The sequence below is a fragment of the Thunnus maccoyii genome, chromosome 24 (assembly GCF_910596095.1).
Source record: "Thunnus maccoyii chromosome 24, fThuMac1.1, whole genome shotgun sequence".
In the NCBI taxonomy this organism is placed as follows: Eukaryota; Metazoa; Chordata; class Actinopteri; order Scombriformes; family Scombridae; genus Thunnus; species Thunnus maccoyii.
The window spans coordinates 14,515,435-14,538,892 of record NC_056556.1 but is presented as its reverse complement, the minus strand read 5'-3'; the positions used below and the strand labels follow the sequence as shown (position 1 = coordinate 14,538,892).

At 41.0% G+C, this 23,458-nt stretch overlaps 2 protein-coding genes across 5 annotated transcripts in view; one reads left to right on the top strand and one right to left on the bottom strand.

Moving 5' to 3' along the window:
* Nucleotides 1–3,498, bottom strand: part of LOC121892122 (gamma-aminobutyric acid receptor subunit alpha-5-like) — a 28,260-nt gene extending 24,762 nt beyond the window's left edge. Inside the window, exons 1-3 of one of the 2 annotated variants that reach the window (XM_042404959.1) lie at nucleotides 2,736–3,498; nucleotides 2,058–2,139; nucleotides 1,114–1,238 (exon numbers count right to left, since the gene is read on the bottom strand). In XM_042404959.1, the coding sequence (XP_042260893.1) occupies nucleotides 1,114–1,238; nucleotides 2,058–2,139; nucleotides 2,736–2,751 (223 nt within the window). In that variant the 5' untranslated portion in view covers nucleotides 2,752–3,498. Of the gene's footprint in view, nucleotides 1–1,113; nucleotides 1,239–2,057; nucleotides 2,140–2,295; nucleotides 2,341–2,735 lie in introns of those variants that run through there. The other variant, XM_042404960.1, reaches the window with a different exon arrangement.
* The window catches only part of LOC121892121 (gamma-aminobutyric acid receptor subunit beta-3-like), a 63,963-nt gene that overhangs the window by 19,699 nt on the left and 20,806 nt on the right, over nucleotides 1–23,458 (top strand). The window contains exons 2-6 of one of the 3 annotated variants that reach the window (XM_042404954.1): nucleotides 4,548–4,595; nucleotides 6,278–6,369; nucleotides 6,510–6,577; nucleotides 19,771–19,991; nucleotides 22,582–22,664. In XM_042404954.1, the coding sequence (XP_042260888.1) occupies nucleotides 4,548–4,595; nucleotides 6,278–6,369; nucleotides 6,510–6,577; nucleotides 19,771–19,991; nucleotides 22,582–22,664 (512 nt within the window). Of the gene's footprint in view, nucleotides 1–4,547; nucleotides 4,596–5,741; nucleotides 6,178–6,277; nucleotides 6,370–6,509; nucleotides 6,578–6,793; nucleotides 6,808–19,770; nucleotides 19,992–22,581; nucleotides 22,665–23,458 lie in introns of those variants that run through there. The other 2 variants (XM_042404957.1, XM_042404958.1) reach the window with 2 other exon arrangements.

Here is a 23,458-nt window from a genome sequence, read left to right as displayed (position 1 = left end):
CAGAGGCTTTTACACTTTGGCAATGTAAAATTAGGAAGGAAATACTGGTTGCTTATAACTTGACGGCATGCAAATGGTCAAGTTTAAAGATACTGATCAATGAAATCAGTGCTCAGCATCAATATTGGCATTCAAAACCCCACATCGTGTTTCCAGCAAAGACTAAACTCAATATTCACACGAATCCATGTACTTGCATCATTTCTTCACAATGCATTTCTTGTGAGCATGATGTGAAAAAGGTAGGACGTTATTTCTGTCATTTGTACCAACAAAGCCGACAAAATCTCCGCCATGCATATAAATTTAGTCCTGGCAAACCAGAATTGGCCGTGCTGTGGAGAGCAGCTTGTTGAATGCTGAATGAAGGCCTGAATGTTTTTCTGGTATGTATTTATAGGCCCCTCTTGTCAAGGATAGCAACCGTTACCAGGATGTGAGAGCAGGCTTTTGCCATGACACATCAGGCATTTGGTATGAAAAAAGCCTCAGTTCCTCCTATTACGGGACAAGTACTGCTCTGTACGAATGTAGGAAACAAAGTGGAATGAGGACCAATGTTATTAAGCCAAAATAAAGAGCTGGTTAGAAATCAGGGGAATGAATGCTGTAAGAGTCACACCATTAGCGATCGAGGTAGGGATGGAGTCAGGGATAGCGAAAAAGGAAAAAATGAAAAGCTTTCATTTCAATAGCCTCTCAGAAAAAGAAATCTCCATCTTTGAATGGCAATTTCTCAGCTCTCAAGGTTATCTCCTGTTGCCAGGGTGAAGAGCATGTATAAAACACACACAGCACACTGAAATCAGGCTGTGCAGAAGATGGCTTGATTGATTTTACTCTCTCTGGCATGGCGGCGTACAAAGCACAGACCGAAATTCATGATCCTCAGAAGGAAACACGACATCAGACGTGATCAACATGTGTGTGTGTTCACCTTAGCTGACACGGGAGCAAATTCCACATCTGCTCGCACGGTCGCCCAGCATTTCCCATGAATCAGTGCATGAAATCGCAACGGGAATATGGGCCTCCTGTAGTAGAGCGCTCTGAATGTTGCATCTGCAATGCTAAAATGGTAAAATAAGGGGAAAGGAATTGTCCCCAACAAACCTCCAAGACCCGGCCGGAGCCTGTTGTCATAACCGTCAAGCAGCCCGTCCAGGATCCTGGTGAAAACGGTGCTGTTGTCGTTGGCGGCTGCCTCCTTCTGAGCCTCTGAGGTGGACTGACAGAGACTAGGAGAGGACAGGAGAGGAGACAAAGAAAGGAAACAAGAGTAAAGAGACTATGAGGAGAAACAACAGTAGACCATTCTCTGCAGGACATCAAACATGACATGGTTGCTGTGATTAATTAGCTTATTGCATTAAGGACAGGCTTGTTGCAATTAATTATTGAACATAAATACAGCTTACAACCACCAGTAGAGATAATTAAGGCTTTGACATGTGATCTAAATAAATGAGCTTCTCCACCAAATATGGCAAGAAGCTTTATGTCTTGAGGATGAACACAGCCTCTATGGCACAAAACACTGTGCTCATGCTCAGGTATTAAAGATATACATCCAAAACAGGTTAAGAGCTGGATTAGAACATAGTGTGTGATCCTAAAAGACATTGATTTACTCAGATGAGAGTGGACTATTCCTATGATTTACTGACAGCATTGCCAAAGATCTCTTTGCTTTTCCTGAGTGCAGGACAGCCACTTAAGCAGTGGTGGAGCAGAGTGCAGCTCGGATATGCGATCAATCACAAAGAGGAGGCAGAGCTGGCAGGAATCCTCAGCAAAAAAAGTATAAGAATATCCAAGCATTTCATTTACAATAGTGCAGATCACTGATTGCAACTTACACTTATGACTGAATAGGTTTTCACAAATAGCAACTTTAATACATTTTGCTTTTAAAAAAATGCAAAGCTGCGTCTTTAAGTTGTTTATTTAGCGGGTATGTTGCATGTTTAAATGAAAGAACCACTTTAAAGCTTGACATTTCTTTCCTATATGTTCAAAAACATCTTCACATACTGTATGTTTAGCTTTTAGTTTACCTATTTTGGCATCCACACAGGAACAGGAGGGAGAGGACGAGCCGTGCCATGGCTGAAATCCTGCTCACTTTGTTGTTTAGAGCTGTAACACACATCCACATACAGAGAGAAACAAACAAAGAACAAAACTGCATCACTAAAATCATCACCATCATGCAGAAAAATATTGATGTTGAACTAACCTTCTGTTTTAAACAAAATAAACTAGAAGACATCCTAGAAAGGCACCTCAACTCACACAAAGAAACTCTTCACCCCGCTGCATACAGAGGCAGACCATTATAGGAATCAGTAAATCAAGCGGCGGGACAATCTCTGCTCAATGAGGCTGCAATCTGCAACTCTTACAAATCTCCAACTCACAGTCTTCACACACACTTTAAAGGCAAACATAAAGACAAGACTTCAATTGTTTCCTGCAGTATGTCCCTATTGTGTAAAGCTTCTACTGCGTTTCAATTCGCATCCAACGCATTACAATTCACACGGGCCAACCCCCCCCCCCCAACCCCTAAGCCCCCCTCCCCTCCTCTCCCCTCTTCTCCCCTCTCTTCCACCATCACCTTTTTCCACTCTCTCCATCACCAACCAAAAACATGAAATTGAATCTCTTTCCTATTATGGCCATTTTGCCATGCTGTGTTTAATTAGCCAAGGGGATAAAAAAAAGGGGGGTACCTGAATGCAGATCCATCACCTCACCACCAGGGTTTATTTTTTTTTGGCTTTTTTCCCCCCCAAGCAGCAGCGACTGGAGGCTGGGGGTCTCCGTCGGCGGTGTAGAAACTGGGTTCAATCACCTAATCCCCGTTCGTGTCGGTTGTCTCCCCTCCTTCTTCTCTTTAGCCTCTCCACCATGGGCTGTTTCTCTCTCTCTCTCTCTTTCTCTCTCTCTCTCTCTCTTTCTCAATCAGCGGATCCCCATCAGGCGGTGTTGTAGTAGTCTGTCTGGCTACACCGCCTCCCTTCTTTACTGCCTGCTGCACCGCGTCTCCTGCATCGCCTCCAGAGGTGTTGCAGCAGCATCACACGGGCTGCTTCCTCGGTCTTGTCCGCCAGCCTCGGAGGAGACTGGAGTCACTCCACATTTTTTCGGTCTCTTTTGCTACAGTATACCGCCTACTGCCGGTGCGAGAGAATGAAGTGCTGCAATGGAGGTTAATCATTTTATTATAGGTGCTCCCCATTGGTGGGTTGGGAGGAGGAGGCGCACTGGCGGTGCAACTAGGGGGGAAGGCAGATGTTAACAAAATCAGGTGTGGGTTTTTTAAACCCTATTGCTGAATCCAACAGCAAAGATGACGTTTTTTTCTGTAAGTGAGGCCACCAGTGGCCCCCAACCTTGTTTGCCTGACGTACCCCCACATCCCTGTCAGATGAATTCAAGTATTAACACCACCTGTTTGTTCCAAATGTGTTGATATTATATATATTTTAAGACATAGCCATTTCAACCATTTATACATGACGTTTACATAATTTCACCCGTTATTCCCTTACTACCTCACTTTCAGGTGTTAGTTTTGGAGCTACTCTGCAATTTTCCGTGTATTCCCTGGCACCTGCCAAACCCTGGTTGGGAATCACTGGCATACAACAATAAAATGTGAGCTTTGACAGCCTGGCGCCGAAAAAAAACTTAGAAATCAGATACAATAATGCCGAGCTGCTGGTTTTTTTCTGTTAAAGAGATAACTGTGTGTGTGTGTGTGTGTGTGTGTGTGTGTGTGTGTGTGTGTGTGTGTGTGTGTGTGTGTGGACGGGGGTTGGTGGTCCGCTCCCCATGGAGATATTTTGCTCCCAAGGGTTAGTGTGTGAAATAATACAAAAATAGCGAGAAGCTGCATTTATTTGGTTTAGCCAGTTCAGTGTTTTAATATGAGTGCCTGCAAAAGTTCCCAGTAAACAAGTCCTCTTCAATAAAGTCTCGTTATCGTCCTGACGGTTGCCATAAGAGGGTAGCCGAGTTCCATGTTTCGTAGACGGTAATTAGTGTCTGATTTTTAACCTCCCTCTACTTTCTTGAATCAGTCTGGAGATGCAGTGTGTGTGTGTGTGGATGGAAGCTGCGGGAAATGTAATGTCCCCTCGGGAGCTTGATTTCAGCACCACGCCTGGTGCGGACAGCTCCTGCAGACCGGTTGGACAAGTGTGTGAGAAAAGGAAAGACAGAAAAAAAAGATGCACAAGTGTGTGTCTGCGTGCGTGTGTGTGGTGATGATGAGAGGGTGGGGGGGTTAGTGGGGGGGGTCTCCCAGAGGAAATTGACTTTCAATATTTGCCCTGCAGGCATCTCACTGTTTCAGATTTCTGGTTTACCGCAGGCTACAAAACTGGGTAGAAACAGAAGCTATACAGACCACACAGATCAATTAACTAAACCTAACAAAACTGCAGTTCATAAGCCCGCTCACCTGCCTTTTAATTGATCAGTGTTTCCAGTTTTTTTCTTTTTTAATAATTAATGATGTTATCGCCCTTTTCTTTCAGGAATGCTGTTGACGGAAACAAGAAGTTGTTCGCCATCTATGACACCAGGTAGGAAATGTCACAACTCACACACACACACACACACACACACACACACACACACACGCACACACACACACACACACACACACACACACACACACATTACTTATTAACAAGCGCCTTCGCTCGTGCGCGCGCGTGCACGCACGGTCCCAATTATCCACGGAATTTCCAACATCGACTCCCATATTTCTCAACCTAAATAATTGATGGCAGAGCCCCACATTTTAGATAAGGAAAAGGAGCCATTATAGACGATTAACAGGCTGATCAATCACAACCATCGATTAATGGGTTGATAAATGCAGCCTGTCCCTCTTCGATATTTCGGGTCCCGCCATTTTTACAGGAAACACAGGGGAAGGGGATTGGCGCAGATGGCGTGAGGAGCACTGTAAAAAATGTCCATTTTAACAAGCCAATTTGGTCTAGGAGTGAGAACTAAAATGTTGAATGTTAGTGGAGGGAAAGTGATTTGATTAGACTAGATTCCAATTAATTTTTGCCAGTTTCAGATTTATAGCCTAAAAAAAGTCCAATTATCAAGCAACATGGAGTAATGAGTTCATCTAAAAAAAAAAAAAAAGAAAAGAAAAGAAGAAGAATTGGAAGAAGAACTTCACTGTTTTCACACATACATTTGTATAATGTCCTCTGTGGCTCTGAAGGGAGCTTTTATAATGATGTCATGAGAAATAACCCTGATGATGTCATCAGGATTATTTTGATTAATTAGACTTCCATTCTTTTAACAGAAAATCTTAATTAATAATTTGGGATGTGCAGTTTGAAAGACATTTACCAGCCATGGAGGGTCTAATGAAAAGATGCTACTGAGCTGCATTATGGGAATTGTAGGATCCTGCAACTCCTGAAAATGTCCTTTTAAACAGTTTTTGACACTGTAAATGGACAGTTTAAGAAAAATACATATATTTATAATTTAAGACCACCATGGGAAAAGTTGATAGTAGTTGATTGAAAGTGTGTTACTTTCCCTGTTGGCAACACACACTCCAAAATAAGCTAAAAAAAAAATCTCACTTCACAGACCGTACTGCAGCTACTGGAGGGCATTTTTTACAGTGTATAAGTGTTGGGCTTCATCTCTCATTTGAACAAGCCGAGTGCCTTCACCGCCACCAGCAGCAGCATCCCTGCGCACCCTCCTCATCAATATGCGCTTCAGCTCCTGAATGCTCTTGCACAGGCAGAGACGGCAAAGGAAAAAGCAGAGCCAGTATTTATGACAGGGAGGCGATGTCAGCCCATATTTCATATCTGACTCCATCCATAGCAAGCCGCTGACTTTTCACCCCCCTCCTCCTCTCAGCCCGACTTTCTCCTCTTGGGCAATCAATGGATTTACTCTGATTTTTGAAGAGCGTCCGGAACCGTCTCGACTGTTGATTGAGGCGGGAGGGCTCTTCGCTCTTGTTGTGGTTGTAAACAAGGAAACAAATTAAGAAAAAAAAAAAGAAAGAAAAGAAAAGAAAAAGAAAGAGGTGATGTTGGCTTTGCACAGGGTTCGTCAATTTCGCGTCTTTTCCGCGCTGGTTGTCGGTTCGATTGTGTGTTGCGCGAAAAGGTGAGTGCTTTTGTCATTTAGTGAAGTCAAGGTTATTGCCCTGGCTGATTGATACAGGAGTCAAGGTGATGTTTTGCTCTTGTTTTTGATGTCATTCCAGCGTCAATGAACCGGGCAACATGTCTTTCGTCAAGGAGACGGTGGATAAACTGCTGAAGGGATATGATATCCGACTGAGACCGGACTTTGGAGGTATGTGCTGTGTTTACCCCCCTCCCCGTTAATCCTCCTTCACGCCGTAGGCAGCTTTATTTTTGGCGCCATTCACAGTGTTGTGGTCAGGTGTAGAGGTGTAGGCCTATATACATATTCTGCTGTTTAACCTCTTCCAGGGGCCCCTGTTGCAGTCGGGATGAGCATAGACGTGGCGAGCATAGACATGGTGTCAGAAGTCAACATGGTGAGTGAATCTCCATCACACAATTGCTGTTTTTCTGTGTTTACTCAAGCGCATAATGCACGCAGCCCCTCTCCCCATGTCTGTCTGAGCTGATACAGAAATGTATTGGCACTCACACAACATGATTCCTTAGCTGTACAGTATGCTGGCTGGCTGACTGTAGTAGGAAGTGCTGACGTGAATCCAGTTTTTCTTTTTTTTCTTTTTTCCTTTCAGGCCATTATGTGATGGTGAGATGGATGGGTTGGGTTTCCTGTAAGCAATAAAACATATTTATCTCACAGACTGGCAGCACAGTGTTACCTTACATACACAGAGAGCTCAGCCTGGGTGTAAAAATAAAAGATAATACTGCAGCTTCCTGGTCCTGCTTCCAACAGTGCTGATCCTCAGACAGTTGCATCGACTGACTGAGAGAAGGGATGGAAAGCTGTAACTGTGTTTTCACAATCAATACGATGCATATGCAACGCACAGAGCGTGGAAAATATGCACTGAGCGCATAGTAGACTCTCCAAGTCATGCACTGAAGAACATTTAAATCTTTTTAACCTTCATAACCGACAGCCGGAGGAAGCCTCACTTTGCTGTGCTTGTTAACCTCTTGAGCCACAGTTAACAGTGTTCAGGAGTGCAGGAGTGTCCTCCCAGGAGGCCCACAGAGCAGACAGCTATCAGGGAACTCTGATTGGATTTGCTAATTTGCGAGCCGGACGCTGTGTTGACACGTGTACCCACATGCAGTGAAGTAACTTCAGGCTATTGTTTTTCAGGCTGTTCTTAAAATATCAGCTGACGATGACCCAAATTGCATCGGAAACGAGTGACACCGCCTCACCCCATTAGCTGGATTTCCTTTCTTTTTGCAGGAAAATATGATGTTTTAAGTCTCCCAGCAGCAGATTGAATGACCTGCTCAGGTGCAGACGTTGTAATTGGTTTTGGATCCAGGCTTTTAAAACCCACAAGCAGCAAACACCGATTCCAGATCAACACCTCTATGCTGACACGTTTCATGTGCCTGTGTAGGTGTAACCATTATGACTTTTATTAGAGATGATGGCTGGTGAGCTTGTGCGCTTTTACGACAATACAGTCACTAAAGCACTGCAGTCATGAGGAGTCAAATTTAGATCAGTCAGGGATGCAGAAGTTTACTCCTCAACCTCTCCTATATGCACACTGTCAACTCAAGCATCATGACATAAAAATGTACAGAAAATCTTTCCGCACATGTAATGTCTGATCCTTATTGACCAGATCTACTAAAAGAGGAAAAAGGCTAGATTTTTCCTGCGCCATATTAGAAAATCATCATTATGTGTCTGGTGGGATGTGTGTGTGTATGTGGGCGGGTGTTGATCAATGCTAATGACTCAACGATTACTTCACCAGGTGATTTCTAGCTTTGACTTTCCAGCTAGTGCTCTGGGTTGAAGCACCCCTGTACTTCGCCCCTGCCTCCTACAAATTCTTTTATACCACTAATTTCTTTTGACAAAGATGGTTTAAGGGTAACGTACAAGTAATTGCTGGGTTATTGCCTGGTTTATGTTTAGTGGCAATGATTTTTCACATTAAGGAAGTGTTATGCCGCACACAAGTCACAAGGAGGTGGTCAGGGTGGATGGTGGGTGCACAAAGTGTTGGATGCACAAACTTTGGCTTTGGGGAAAGGTTGAAGTTTCGGTCAGATATTAGTAAAGTAAACTGTCTCCTGCTTCAGATCACTTTTAATTAGAGCTGAAACATTTAGAGTAGTCGAGCTTCCAGCTTCTCACTTGTGAGGATTTGTCTTTTCTTTGTCTAGTAAAGTGATACTTTTGGGGGTTTTGAACTGTTGATTGGGCAAAGCAAGCTATTTGGACTTTTTTTTCACTGTTTTCTGACGTTACTATGGTATATTTAATGGTATACATATTGCTTTTGTTTCACCATCTTGCTGAATCTTTTTGAACTTATGCATTTTTTAATCCTTCGATGATTCTCATCATATTTTATCCTGTTTTGTAACCTCTGTTTTATTCTATGTTGCTATCTTGGCCTGTAAAAAAAAGATTTTTAATCTCAATGAGGCACTTTCCAGGTTAAATAATATAACATAACACATAATCAGCAGTTTAATTGACAAAGAAAATAATTCTTAGTTGTAGCCCTGCTTTTTAATTTTTCAGTATTAAACCAAGACCACAATCTTTCCCTAAACTTAACCAAAACATTCATTTGTCAGCCACTCATCATTCCTTACAAAATATTTCCTCATCGTGTTGATAAAAACATATTCCAAGTGGCATTACATCTCTCAAAATGTATTTGCTGTTGTAAATTTGTAGTATATATCCCCTTGGTTGCATGGGATGCTATCATGCAGTGATGTAACATATTGTAGCATATTGTTTTAGCCAAGCCTTCATGATCCATGCTAAAAGCTTTGTTTGCCAAGAGTTCAGTTGCTAATATTAACCAGCAAGCCAACAAGGCTATTCTCTACAGAGCGTATGAAGGCAGCTGATCAACCAGGGAGCCAGACAGCTGAGATCACACTTAAAGTGATGATTAATTAGGTCTATTTCTCATTGCCACCAAAGCACCGAGGGACTGCACATGTGCATCTGCGCTCATTAAACGAACAATTTCTGGCTGTTATCCAGTGTTGAAGCCAAAACAAGACCGGTCAAGCTGTTTGTTATTTTTGCACCAGTGTTTGACATTTGGTGGATGCTTTTCATCTTGTGCAAGCTACAATGCTGGGGCTGTCTGCAGTTTTTTGGGGGGGGAGGTTACCGGAGGGAAATGGATAATGAGTGCTTTTGTCCCGACAATGACAGTGCCATGCTTTATCCACCGAGCAGCACTAAACAGCAGAGCCTCGACAAACGCTGCTCTTTCCATTTCTTTCGTAAATAAGTTGCTATAGGCTCCATCATACATTCATTTCAATAAAACTTCAGCTACTAAACCCACTTCATCAGTCTAGCGGAGCGACCCACGGGCATAATCTGCAAACCAGTTTTAAAAGTTGAGGGTTTGTTGAGACAAGTACTGCTTGCTATGATGAAATCCTGCTTAATGTTTTTTTTTCTACAAGGAACACAGATTTGCAGATGAAGAAACAATGCCGCTAAATTCCAGGCTTGATGTGACGCTCTCTATTATACAAAGAGAAAAAGAAAGAATGCAACACAACACAAGCATATAAAGTGTAATTTGTGAGTAAAAGGTGTGAGAAATCCAAAATCTACTCACTGTTGTAGAAAACCAAGACAAAATTGAAGCACCTGATGACCTTGTTAAGAGAAGGGTGGTTAATTTTGGGAGCTGGGGTGAGGTTAAGGTTAAGTCAAAGAGCATTAGGTTAACAAAGTGACAGATAAATCAGTACAAAGGGTAAAGGTTAGGCATCGAATGTGGGGTTTAAGGTTGAGGTGTAGCAAATGAGTGTGAGTCAATAATCACAGGTATTACAAGGTAATATATGTGCATGCATATGAATGTGCAGTCTGTATTGAAGGGAATGTAAAAGACTGATTGGTTCTTGTAATGGGTTAAGTGCTTTATTAGGGACTGTACAAAAATTATTAGTGAGGAGAGGAGGTGAGAAAATGGGGAAGATTATGTTCTTTTCTTTTTGCTGAAGGAATGGTTGACTTTTTTGAAAGTAGAAAAGCATCCTTGAAGTTTTTTCTCACCCCAAATTTATATTTTAGCCTTCCCATGCAGGATTAATTACTACTACTACTATTAGTTACCAGTGATGGCTTTAGTGTGCACAATCCTGTCTCCGTTTCAACCACCTAACAGGACCAACATGTAAATCTTCATGGATATTACTGATTAAATGTTCTCTCTACCAATAGTCGTATTCTCCTTCACTTTAGTCTGCATCATGACAGACAGTATAATAACTTAAATGTGCTATATTAAGTTTGTCTGTATTATAATTATTAAATAATGAATGGTGAAACTAGTTGCAGCAATCAGTATTTTAGTTTTCTGATATTGAGAGGGAAGTCCAAAGAAAATATTAATAACACTGGGGTGTGTCTTCACCCCCTTCCTCACCCCAATAATTTGTGTACAGTCCCTTCATACTCACTATTGATGATTAATTCCTAAGTGGATCTCTGTTTGCTGCCTCACATTATATATTCCCCTGACTCCTATACACATCTATACTCTGGATTTATTTGATGTGTAGTGGGAGTTCATTTCATCAACCCAAGCCAGTAGAAGGTGGTTCTTGCAGCACTATGAGCCCTGGGAATTTTACTGGACATTGCACTAGTGCAATCAGTAGATCAAGAGAGTGAGGAATAAAGAGAAGTGGAGAACTATTAGATCTAAAGATTTATTGAGTGACTGAGTGATACAGAAAAGAGCAGAGAAAGCAAAGGATCAAAGATCTGAGAAATCCAGTGAAACGAGAGACGCAGAGAGAGAGAGAGGAGGTGGTAGCTGATCGAAATACCCCAGCAAGTGAATAAAGCATCTGGCTCGTCCAAGAATCCACCTGGCGGGGCAGGTCGACAAAGTCAGCTTCTGCTACTCCCGACGTCTTCGTGGTGCGAGAGCTCCTGCACTAGCAGATGCTAAAGCGTCTGAGAAAGGCACTAATTACCTCTGAGGTTTGTTTGTGGTGTGCCGGGGGCCTCTGCTGATGAGAAACACATACTAGGACAAGATCAGAGCAAGGCAAAATAGATTATGTGTGTGCTGAGGCAGTGCTTACTTGGAAACTAGCTGTACACTTAAGAATGGATCACCTGAGAAGGTGTCACTTGTTAGTGCTGTTTTGCAGTCCTATCAGGGTTTTTAAAAGGTTTTTTTGATATTGGACAATTGGTTTAATGGAAGGTTTGGAGGTGGAAATGAAAGCATCACAGCGTAGTGTTGTCTGCACTGTAATGTGTTTTGAAAAATACTATTATTAAGAAAGTTTAAGTGCAAAATAAGGGCACTTTGTGTAGGTGTGTTTTCATTACCGTGAGCGTCTCTTGCCGAAATGGACAAACAGGCGTGATTCTCTGCTGCCGTAAGAGCTATCGAGGCCTTCCAGTCCATTATCTGTGCCACGTGAAAGTCATCATAATTTGGGGAAATTAAATTACAGCACAATGAAGGTAGAGCTCCTCACACAGGGGAAAATGGTCAGAGTTTGCACTGTGGATATAGTTGCAGTAACAGGCTGAACAAGCTAGTCATCCATACACCCACGGCTGTGTGTGGGTGTCAAAGAGGAAAAAAAAAAAATCTGTCATTATGGAGAGGTGAAAAGATCGCTCTCTTTCTCCAAATGTTCCTGCTGCTGGGTTTGTTTGTTTGTTTTTTTTGTTTTTTTTAGATTTTTTTTGCAGTGGCTCCCAAAAGACAGCACAACAAGCTCACGAACTAGCTTCTCTTTGATTCGTTCGCCTTGATGAGTGTAACTGAGATACATGTATGCATGTGGATTTCTGCTGAATGACATCAGGATGATTTTATTAGACGTTAAGGTTCATTCGGTTTCAAGTACACAACCTGGTAACCACATGCCCTCCTGCATAAAATACATCTTGGAATCAGACATTGCCAATGCACTAACTATGTCACCCTAATTATCTTATATAGGTCTTCCAGCAATGCAAAAAGAGCATGTCTTTTCTTTGTGCTCTGAGTGTGGCTTAATATACCCGCATGTCTTTTATCCGGCATCCGGCTTCCTGCCTGATGGAATGTAATTGGCCTCAGGAGAGAGCGCGCTGTAGGATGAAGTGATGATCACTAAGATTTAGAATAAGCAGAGCGGGCACTTCCTGGTTTGCAGTGTCAACCCAATGAAAGGACTCATGATTTTTACCCCGTTCTACTGATCCTAACTCTACAGCGATCTTATTGCTCTTCACGTCTGCATGATAATAGCCTCGCTCAGAGCTGCATACACCTTTAAGACACTGCATGTGTTGGCCTGGGGGATCTAAAATTGACAGGCGCCGGCCTCCTTTCCTTTCTCGGTGCCACTCAAGCAGCCGTTATGTTGTAGCAAATAAAAAGGGGCAGGTGAACTATGAACTTGATTTATGATGGGTGTTACTGAAAAGGTCATAAGTCTGATTCCACTTACTGTAATGGAGACAGCAGATATATGAGGTTTAAGAAGGAGAGTAAAGAGCCCCGCTGGAATGATATGAAGGAAAAGCCACTCTTGATTATTGTTGATTGTTGTATTATAAGAGAATCAAAATGATTGGAATAGTGAGAATCATATTCAGGAGCATCATATACGTGAGATCCACGCTGGGTTTCGTGCAAGAATATTTTTGTATTATTCTAAGGTGACCTGTTTTGTTCCGTTTGTTGGAAAATATCATTCACATAAAATGTTACGCACGAGTAAAATGAGGAACTTCACACTGCCGAAATCAGCAAAAGAAAACATAATGAATTAGAAAATTTGAAAATTTCAATATGGCCGCCAATGACGTGTCATCAGAGCAGCATCGTACTCTGACAGGAATAAAGAAGGATGCTAAAAGTCATCTTTAGAAGGCAAATTGGTCCGTGCTGAGAGGAAGTGCTGACAAAATCATGCAGACACTACAAGGAAGAACATTAGGCTAACAACAGTGGGTGATGTTACACTGCGGTGTTAAAACAGAGCATCTTCCCCCTGACAGCCACTTGCGTAAAGACCCTGAGACTGCTGTCAGACTGAGAGAACTTTCTCTGACAGCTACTGAACTGTAGAAGTTTCTGTGCCAGAACTTTAATGTCATTGAATTTTTATAACATATAAAAACTCCAAACCCATTCAGACTAAAGCCTCATTATTCTGAAGTCAAACATTTTTTTCCAGCTTTAGATAAAGTCACACTATCTATACATGACTCCTACAACAGGTCTGGGGCACTTGTGAATTTCGTTTGAACCTGAAAGAAAATTCTAAATGTGAGAAAAGTTCTCTTAAATCACTTGTAGGTGCCTCTTAAGAGCAAATCTGTTTGTACGAGTGGTTCTTGAGGCCTAAGGTCTGTTTCTTTGGTTTGGGTAGACACCGTGAGTCACTGATTGGAGCAGCAGATAATCATCTACTGCTTCTTCCTTTGAGGCCCGATTTTGGATATTTCTCCCTAAACAAAAGATCTGTGAAATCTCGAGCTCTGTCTTCTTTAAGTGCATCTATTATTTAAGCATATGACAAACTTTTGGGACCTCATTCACATATTTTTCATTTCAGAAGTTTAACTCTTTGTCACAAGATGTTTCCTACTTAACTGAAAAGTCCATTCTCAGTGTATGTGCACTGGAGGCTTCAAGTTTCCACATCGTTTAAGTCGAATACTGGCCCACGATTGGCTCCAGACTAGCTGTGATGAACACAAATGGTGCTCGTAGGTACTCACTTTAAACTGAGCTCTTCAGTGAGCAAAGAGAAACTTTCCACTTTCAGCAGATGAATGTGAAAACAGCCTTCTAGTGTCAAACTCTGCACATACATCATTCTGCACAGTGAAGGTCAAGCATTCAAGAGACAAAAAGCAAAATACATTTTTGAGTGGAGGATGACTTTGAGGGAAAAGAATATGATATACGCCTATAAAAAAAGTAAAGATTGTGTACAGTTTGTCACTGTAGCTTTGTTCATTTAAGAGAAAAATGGTGTACATTTACAAGTGTTGGCTCCCTGTGTCTCTTTTTTTCTCGCCTTCTCTTTCCTTGTTATGAGGCAATACATCATGAAATATTAGACAGTGAGGAAATTATCCTATATATTGAAGGCAATTGCTGTCATTTAGGAGGAAAAGCCCAATTCAATCACCTCCCTGTTGTTTGCTCTCAATAAGGGACAGTGCTATTTTTACCATTCTATAGCAGCAGAAGGGGAGGGGGACAGGCACTCTGTTAGGGATTCCCCCGCACTGCGGTGGTATACCGCCTCAGGGCCATCCCGAGGGAACGTTCTGAAATTACATTGAAGTGACTCAAATTGCTTTAGTGAACAGGGGTTCATATGGAGTACACGGTGATTACATATCATATCACCGTTTTTCTCTCCCGCGCAAAAACGGGGAAGTTAAGTCGGGGGAAACTTGCAGAGCTGCGATCATTTATTTTTCATGTTGCTGTTGAGCAGAGCGCCTTTGATATGTGTCAGATGTAATTTTTTTTTTTTCTTCTTCGGTTTATTAACACATTTCCTCTTCTGTTCTGTTGCGCTGTAGTGTATGATGATGATGATGATGATAACGAGGCAGAGCTAGTTGTTGATAAAACAGCAGCATATGCCGGGGACAGAGAACATATGCCATGTGACAAACAATGTTAGCAGGATATTTCCTAGATACTAGTGGTATCACGACATAGCAGTCAGTGTGGTAGTGCTGCAGAGAGAGAGAGAGAGAGAGAGAGAGAGAGAGAGAGAGAGAGAGAGAGAGAGAGAGAGAGAGATTAAATTGAATATGGGTCAGTTCACAGCCAAAACTCTGCTTATCTGAATTCTCACACACCCTGAATGAAAGTGATTATCCAGTCGAGTTTATTGAATAATTGAGGCTTGCTTGAAATCATTTCCACTGGTCACTGTCATTATCTCTGCTGAAAACATATGCTAATAACCAAACAGCAGTGATAAAGCTGTGTGAATTGGGAATTGATGTGTTGTAGGGAATGGGGGAGTTGTCAATAATTCATAATCCATACAGTCCTAGTTCATAGAAAATCTGAGCCCACCTCTCTCTTAAAGAAAAAAAAAAAAAAAAAAGTTTCAGGGCAGGTAATGCAAAGCTAGAAAGCTCCTCACTCATCTGAAATTCATTTTGATTGTCTGTATGAAACATTGATGAGGATTCCTTGGCCGTGTGTTTGTACAGGCTGTATGGTTAATTTAAATCATTTATGTGTTACGAGGCGTGTGCGCACACGCTGGGCTGCCCACCTGCTGACTCTCTAGCGGGAGATGGAAATACATACCTAAAGTGCGATACCACTCGGGGAGAGACAGAAGAAGGAAGGAGGGAGGGGTGGTTGGTGGGGGGGTAGAGCTCCAGCAGAGAGCGGGAGGAGGAGAAGTGATGTGATAAGGGTCAAAACAAGGCAGTGTGAAAGAGACATTAGTCATTCGTCGGGTTTGATGGAGGGTAAAGTTACAGTGATAATGGAGGAGAGGGGGAAGGCAAGTCTACGGTACTTATTCATACAGCGAAATTTAATTCCCACCACATGCTGTGATCAATCCACATTGACCACTTTAATAGAACTATGACTGATAGCGCTTATCACCCTGTATGTCACAAAACCCTAGAAACTGACAAGGATTTATTTTGCTATCACTTACAGGAGCAGAAGAGTAGTCAACCTCATGCTATCACTGGATTATCAGATGCAATGCTCTGTTATAGACAAGAGGATTAAGCTTGGCAATACATTCTTAGTGTTTTTTTATGAGCTACAGTGTATTCTTCCACCATAGCTGTGTATCCTGTGGAGTCAGAGAAAGTAGTCCCTGCTATGTCATGGTTTAAAGACTGCTTAGACATTATTGTTACTATTTTAGATATAATTTTCTTTCCTTTCACATCATTGGTAGTAATATCGAGCCCCACAACCAGACTTGCTTCCTCGTTTGGCGGCTGCAGGCTACCAAACGGGCCATGGTTCCACCACTATACATTTATGGCTCAGTGCCAATGAGCTTTCCTCCTCATGCTGTGTGACCAATCTGTATCCTGTGCTGACTAAGATCTTCCCTGTTCATATCTCTGTGTGCTAACCAAACCTGGAAAACACATTCGTTTAATATGAAGTATCAGTAAAAAAAGAAAGGAATGAATAATTACCATACAGCGGCACAGGATCAGACCTATACCCATGACTCTATTATGAGCCTCGCATAATTTCATTTCATTCTATTTTTAAGTCGTCTCATGAAAATTCAAAACCTCCGAGTGTTTTGTAAGCATTTAGTAACACAGTCTTGAGATTGTGCATGAGGGGCAAAAAGACAAATAACTATTTTGGTTATGTAACAACTGTAACACACATGAAGGTTATAGAGAGTCATTACAGTATTGCTGAAATACATTTTTATATCCGTTCGTTGTGAACCGGAAAACTGCGGCACCAAAAAGACATGTGTGCTTTGCCAGTGCCAGCTTGGTGCGGGCTGGTTTCATTTCAACGCCACAGCGGGCAGAGGGGAGATCATGGCATTGCCCGGAGAGAGAGAGAGAGAGAGAAAGAGAGGGGTGCAGGCAGACTGAGAGAAAAACAGAAACAGAGGAGAGAGAGGGAGAGATGTTAGCTTGGGTAAGTGGGTTATGTGATGTGGATGGAAGGAGGGAGGGGCTCTGTCCTCTATCGCCGCAGCCAGCTCTGCTCTGGTCAAATACTACTTGAATAAAGACAAAACAAAAAGATTTACTTGCTTAGCGTCCTATTTTCTTACACAACTGTCCTAAAAATGTTTTATTCCTCAAGACTAATAGTATCCTTATGGCTGGACTTCAAAGTCCTCCTCCACTCAAAAATATGTTTTTGTTCTTGTTCCTACGGTTGAATGTTTGAGCTTCACTGTACAGGATGATGTATGTGCAGTGTTTGACACTAGAAGGCTGTTTTCACATTAATCTGCCAAAAGTGGACATTTTCTCTGTGCTCACTGAAAATCAGATTTTTGGGGGTGGGCCTATGAGCAGGATTTATGACATCACAACTAGTTTGGAGCCAATATTCAACTTACACAAGTGTGACGTGGAAACTTAAAGCCTCCAATGCACAAACACTGAGAATGGACTTAACAGTGAAGTAGGAGATATTTTGTGTCCAGCAGTTAAACCTCTGAAATGAAAAATACTTACACATTGATAGATTCTGGATTGTTAATGGAGAAGGAATAGAGGCAATTATAAGGAATTTAAAGTAGTAATTAGGCTATACCTTTCTGTGGAAAAACCATATCAGAAATATTATTGTCCCAAGCAGAGTATTCATACAGCCTATATCTTAATACATGTCTGGAGGGGATCTTTAAGCAATTCTTGTTGGGTGATATATTGAATTAATTTGATGATTTTTTTGTCTTTCCACAGTGTGTTAAATGTCTACATAGTCAAAATCAAGCTACATTAGCCATCTTAAGTCATGACTAAAAACTTTGACTCCAGGTGTCTCCGACTCCTGGTGATTAGCTGGCTCTGGCTACCTCGTAGTGAATTTAATGGTCACATCTAATGTACAAGAGAGACAGACTGAAAAAAGACTGCACACTTAATGCACTGTGGGTTTCCTGCTGTTGAGGGATTAACTGTTAGCAAGAGAAGCCCTGAGAATGTGGGGATTCTAATTGGCTGCGTAGCTAACATTAGCTAGTCAGCTGTCTGATGTCAGGCTACTGTCAAGAAACACAAATAGCATAAGCAGAACTAGTGTTTCAACCTTTTTTCTCTATCTGTGGTAAAACTGATAACTAAAACAGATGTTTGTGCTCTACATGGTTGAACCTTTTGATAATGACAGTCTATAAGCTTGTTCTTTATTCTTGCACATTAAGTTCAATCATTTTTTTCGACATTTCAGTTTTACCAAATAAACAACATGAGCTCATCCAAGCAAGACTAAGAGCCATGCTTGTGGCTCTCTGAGGTTGTACAGTGACACTTTGAGCTAAATGCTAACATGCTGGTGCTTAGCAGGTAATATTTACCAGGTTCTCTATCTTAGTTTAGTCTGTTAGCATAGCTAACATTTGCTGCTTAGCACCAAACACAACACAGCTGAGGTTGATGGGAATGTCATTAGTTTTCCAGGATGGACAGATAGACATTTGCATCCCTAGAGCCATGCCACTAGCTTGGCTAAAAATCTATAGATAGATTAATCAATGATCATTACTCAAAACCCACAACATTAGGTTACCACAACAAATCAGAAATTGGCATGAAAAATAAATCAAACATAAAATGAAAATAAACACTAAGGTTCAGTCGTGGTCAGCAGTATCCAAATAGCAAAGGATCCACCAGTTCAGTTTAAAGTGAGCTTGTGTAACTGTCTTTTGAGCACAGTCGTCTTTGGCAGCAAGTCGCTGTTGAGGGATATTGGTAAATGCTAAAACATGGGGTCACAGCAACACAAGTAAAAAAGATTCATTAAGTCAGAGAATTGACTTGGCAAAAGCTACTGGTCATGCAAAGTAAATCTGTAATGACAAAACCTGAGAGTGTATTTAATTGAGCACGAGTGTGTTTTAATGCTTATCTATTCAGTATTCCATTTGCATGATGAAGAATGTTTTATTTCTTCTTTCAAAAGTTATATTCCCGCTTTAACAACCAGCTTCAGCAGTTTACGGAGCTTAGACTACATACAGGAAGTGGTGAATCTCTTGCATACAGCAATGGCTCCTTAGAGATACAGTCTTTGATTTTGATCGCATTTGTGAAATGGGAAAATACATATTAGACTATCAAAATACATAAGATCTCAGAGGATAGCACAATAAAGTGTTGCTTAAGGCACATATTTCCATTTTTGGTCCTCGATGGAGACAAAATAAAAGTAGTTTGGCATACAATGAAACAGCATAAAAAAAGCAGCCATTAATTTACTCTATTTTAGTGGAAAAATAATGTCCTCTAATGCTCAAGAGTCAGCCTACTTGAATTAAATGAAAGGAAACATATGTTTAAAAAGCTTTTGGGTGCCATTAAAGTTCAACTCTGAGCCTCACTGTGCTTACACTACTAAGGGAGAGAAAAATGTTGACATATTAGGCGAAAATTTTCTATGAACTTTTCCACTAAAGCTGCAGCTACATGAGTCAGCCTGCCCACTCGCTGTTTTACAATGGCACATTGCTGTATCCGTTACTGTATTCCAGAAGGGAGGGCAAAGGCACATCTGAGAATTTTGGCTGCAGCGTGTGAACCAGTTGGCTCACACTCCTTCCAGCTTGTAGGATGCTGTGTCATGTCACATAAATATTAGGAGCATCAACAGTAGGGGAATGGGCAGAGCAAATATTTCAAAGCTGTTAATGTTTGCTTTTGAGGTCTGCAGCAGCTTGCTTCATCTGTGCAGTAAAGCTGGTGTAAAACTTGCTAAATTTGAGATTTAAATCGTGTGTATTTGTGCAGTATACATGTATGTATCTGTAATTTAAGAATCTACTTAATAGAATAGGTAATAAAAAGTCTCTTTTCCTCTGTCTGTCTTTGTAGGACTACACGTTGACCATGTATTTCCAACAGTACTGGAGGGACAAGCGTCTAGCCTACGTAGGAATCCCCCTCAACTTAACCCTGGATAACAGGGTTGCCGACCAGCTCTGGGTCCCAGACACATACTTCCTCAACGACAAGAAGTCTTTTGTCCACGGAGTCACCGTCAAAAACCGAATGATCCGACTGCATCCAGACGGAACCGTTCTCTACGGCCTCAGGTAGGTTCTGCCTTGCACTGAAAACACATTGTCATATGTCTGTAGCTTCTCTGTCCTTGCCTTCATCCATGATGCCAGCATAACGTAACATGTTTGTTAATAAGAAAGATACAGAGAATTTCAGTTTTAAATGTCCTCTAAATTAATTCCAGGTGTAATTATTCACTGTGTTTCATACCACAGTGTAGAAAGTGAGGTTATTTATGCTGTGAGAGTGATAATGTGCAATTTCTGGGACATCCAAATGACTAACACTCCCCACAATGTGCGAAAAACTGAATCTCGGTCAAAAACGTTCTCAGATGTTTCCCAGTGTCAAGTTAACTCTATGTGTTAAAAACCCTATTATGGCACCACAGTGTCCCAACTGAGAACTTAGCAGTTCTCTGCTGCTGGCCGCTGTGCAACCACAGGATTATGTGTCATGCTCAAGGGCACCCTGGCATTTGATTTTTTTTTAGGAAAAGAGTGCACAGTCAGAGATCATCCATGAAAAGAACTGTGAACAGGTTAGAAGGTGCATTAATGCAATGTTAAGCTTGCAGCTGCTGTTTGATATTTGTTTCATAAAGCCCTTGTTTTGAATTTCCATTGATCTTTTTTCGACAGGCAGGTTCAGAAGAGTTGGTGTGACCTATGAATATGGATGCATGCTTTGAATTATTAGAGTGCAAAAGGAAAAGTGTGTGCGTGTGTATTTGCATGCATACTTGCATGTTTGTGTGTATGTTTGTGTCTGTCAGTGTTCATACTTTACAGTCATACAGCCATGCTTGATTATGCAAGTGGAGTTCATAGCACTTAGGCTTGTGGGCTACTTATAGACCTCTCAATGCTTTCAAGAGATCAAAGCGAGAGGGAGATGTGTGACGTGGTGTTTGTGATATGAGCCGTTACATAAATGTATGTCAGGTAGGGCTGAGTAACATGCTGAATACAGATTCCTATCATGGTATTAAAGACACTCTATATTTACAGGTTTTATCCAACCCACTATGGAGCCCTGTTTTATTGTATAATGTCACTGTACTGTATGTATTGTGTTTATTTACAATAGCAGCCTCCAGTTGTTTGATTCAGAATTACTTTGACATTGTTGTTGCTCTAGTTAAAATGAGCTAGCTGGCTAGATTTTGTAGCAGTGGTTGAGCTTGCTTGCTTAAGAGAAGCAGGTGGGCTGATGGGCTGAAAGGCGAGGGGGCGGACACCACTGTCATAAAAAGTGACATTATGAAATAAAAAGTGACATTATGAAGATTGACATTAAATAAATGTGTCGTTGGGAAAATGCCATTATGAAATAAAAACAACATTCCATAATAAATCATTTCTGAATTCTGAATTTATAGGTTCATTTATAAATTTTACACAAATGTCTTATTTAGTTATTTAACTAATATTGACCACTTCAGGACTCCATAACCTGCGATCCAAAACCCAAAGATATTCAATTTACTATCACGCAAGATTAAGAAAAGCAGATATTCATATTTGGAAAGCTGGATTTTTGCCTTAAAAAAATATTGTTGCTTAATTTTCTGTCAATCGACTAATCGATGAATGTGTGAATATGTTTCAGCTCTACTGTTATTATTTCAAGTCTGAAATATGTACAGTTTTAATCGTATTTGTATACTCATATACTCAGAATGAAAAGGTGAGGAAGCAGACAGGCTTTCAAGTTCATAGATAATTTATCTTATATGACAAGTTATGTCAAGTTAGAAATCTATATGTAAAGGGTAGTATGTCAGAGTAATGACAACATGTCTATATCTTGCAGACCTGATGTTATGTTATTGTAATTTTAGCTGTATAATATTATCACCTAATGGGTTTCCATAGTCTCATCTGAGTCTTAACTGAATGAAGACATCCAGTGGCTCCCTGCCAAGCAGCCGGCTTTTAATCAGGGCAGACTTAGCCTAAATCATTTTGAATTTGCATTTCACTTTGCTGCTTATTTTAACTGTCTGATCATCAGCCGTTTGAGCTCATACATCTGATACACAAAGGGATACCTCCTCATGACCCAGTATAGATGAGCAGGCACTAAACTCTGCCAAGCTGTGTTGCCGTGATATGAATTTTATTTTCACAAATTTTCACTTAATCACTAGATGGAGGGTTGCCAGTTTTATTGAATGGGACATGGACTGAAACAAATAAGTGAGGGCTGCTTGTCTGCCTGGGATCTATAGTATAATTATGTATACAGTTACCCAGTCAGCATTTTACCCTGGAGGTGGTGTCATAATCTAATTTTACGATGACAATGCCAATAGTCTTCAGTGATATGATGCCAACCGAGGAATTTAGTGTAAAAACAAACGAACACTTGACAAAGTCAAGTTCTATCACCTTTATGCTTTAATCTAACTGTAATCCCACACTCCCATATGCTTCCTTCTTCAGTAATTACACTTACTCGCATTGCTGTTTGTATAATAACAATCAAATAGGCCAGAAAAATGATAGTCATCCTTCTTACTTGCTTTCTATCCATCTTCCTTTCATGCAGTCTGTGTAAATCACATACAGTATCTAAAATATATTCTTCTCCTTCCCCCATCTGTGTCTTCTATTGCAGGATAACTACGACAGCTGCGTGTATGATGGATCTCAGGAGGTATCCCCTGGATGAACAGAACTGCACTCTGGAGATAGAGAGCTGTGAGTAGAGAGGCCAAAATGCCTTTCGGGCCGACATTCAGCACACTGCACAGGCTTAGAAGAAAACCAGCACAGTCTCATGTGTAGAATATATTAGTTTGAGTGAAACAATATCAATCTGAGTTTTTTTGAGGTCTGTAGCATTTGTTTTAGATCTGTAGAAGAATGGGGTTTACCTTATATGACAATACTGTACAATACATAGCCTATATGACTACTGAAAGAATAGTCAAAGGAGGTATTCTGACTTTTAGTTTTTAGTATTGGTTAAGCTAAAAAATGCTGGATACTACACTTCACATAACTCAATAGCATCTTTTGTAGACCCTCTCTGCCTAATAAATGTTACCTTGTAGGGCAGCTTGATTCGCAAGATCACAACATCATGAGATCACTCAAGAATCCATCTTGTTAGGCTTCAAGTTATGTGCTTGTGTCTGAACCACCCGTGGTTTAGACCAATCAGCGTCCTATGAGGATTCTCTCATGATCTCGCAAATCCAACTGCCTCACAAGATAGACTTTGATAGACAGTGATAGACAGATGGTTTATCCAATCACTTACCAAGTATTTTTTGAAAGTGCCTGCCCTTTTCCAAACAGTTTCCAAGGACGACTTCTCAGATGGTTCTGTGTAACAAACCATCTGGTGCATCAGGTTATAATAAATGTCCACATCTTTTAAAGGACTCCAGTTTATAACAGTTTTTCTGCCATAAATTTGTGGGCTCCAAGAAATAAACAAAACCTGAAGACATTGTACAACTGTATTCTGAGCAAGTTTATAGTAGATT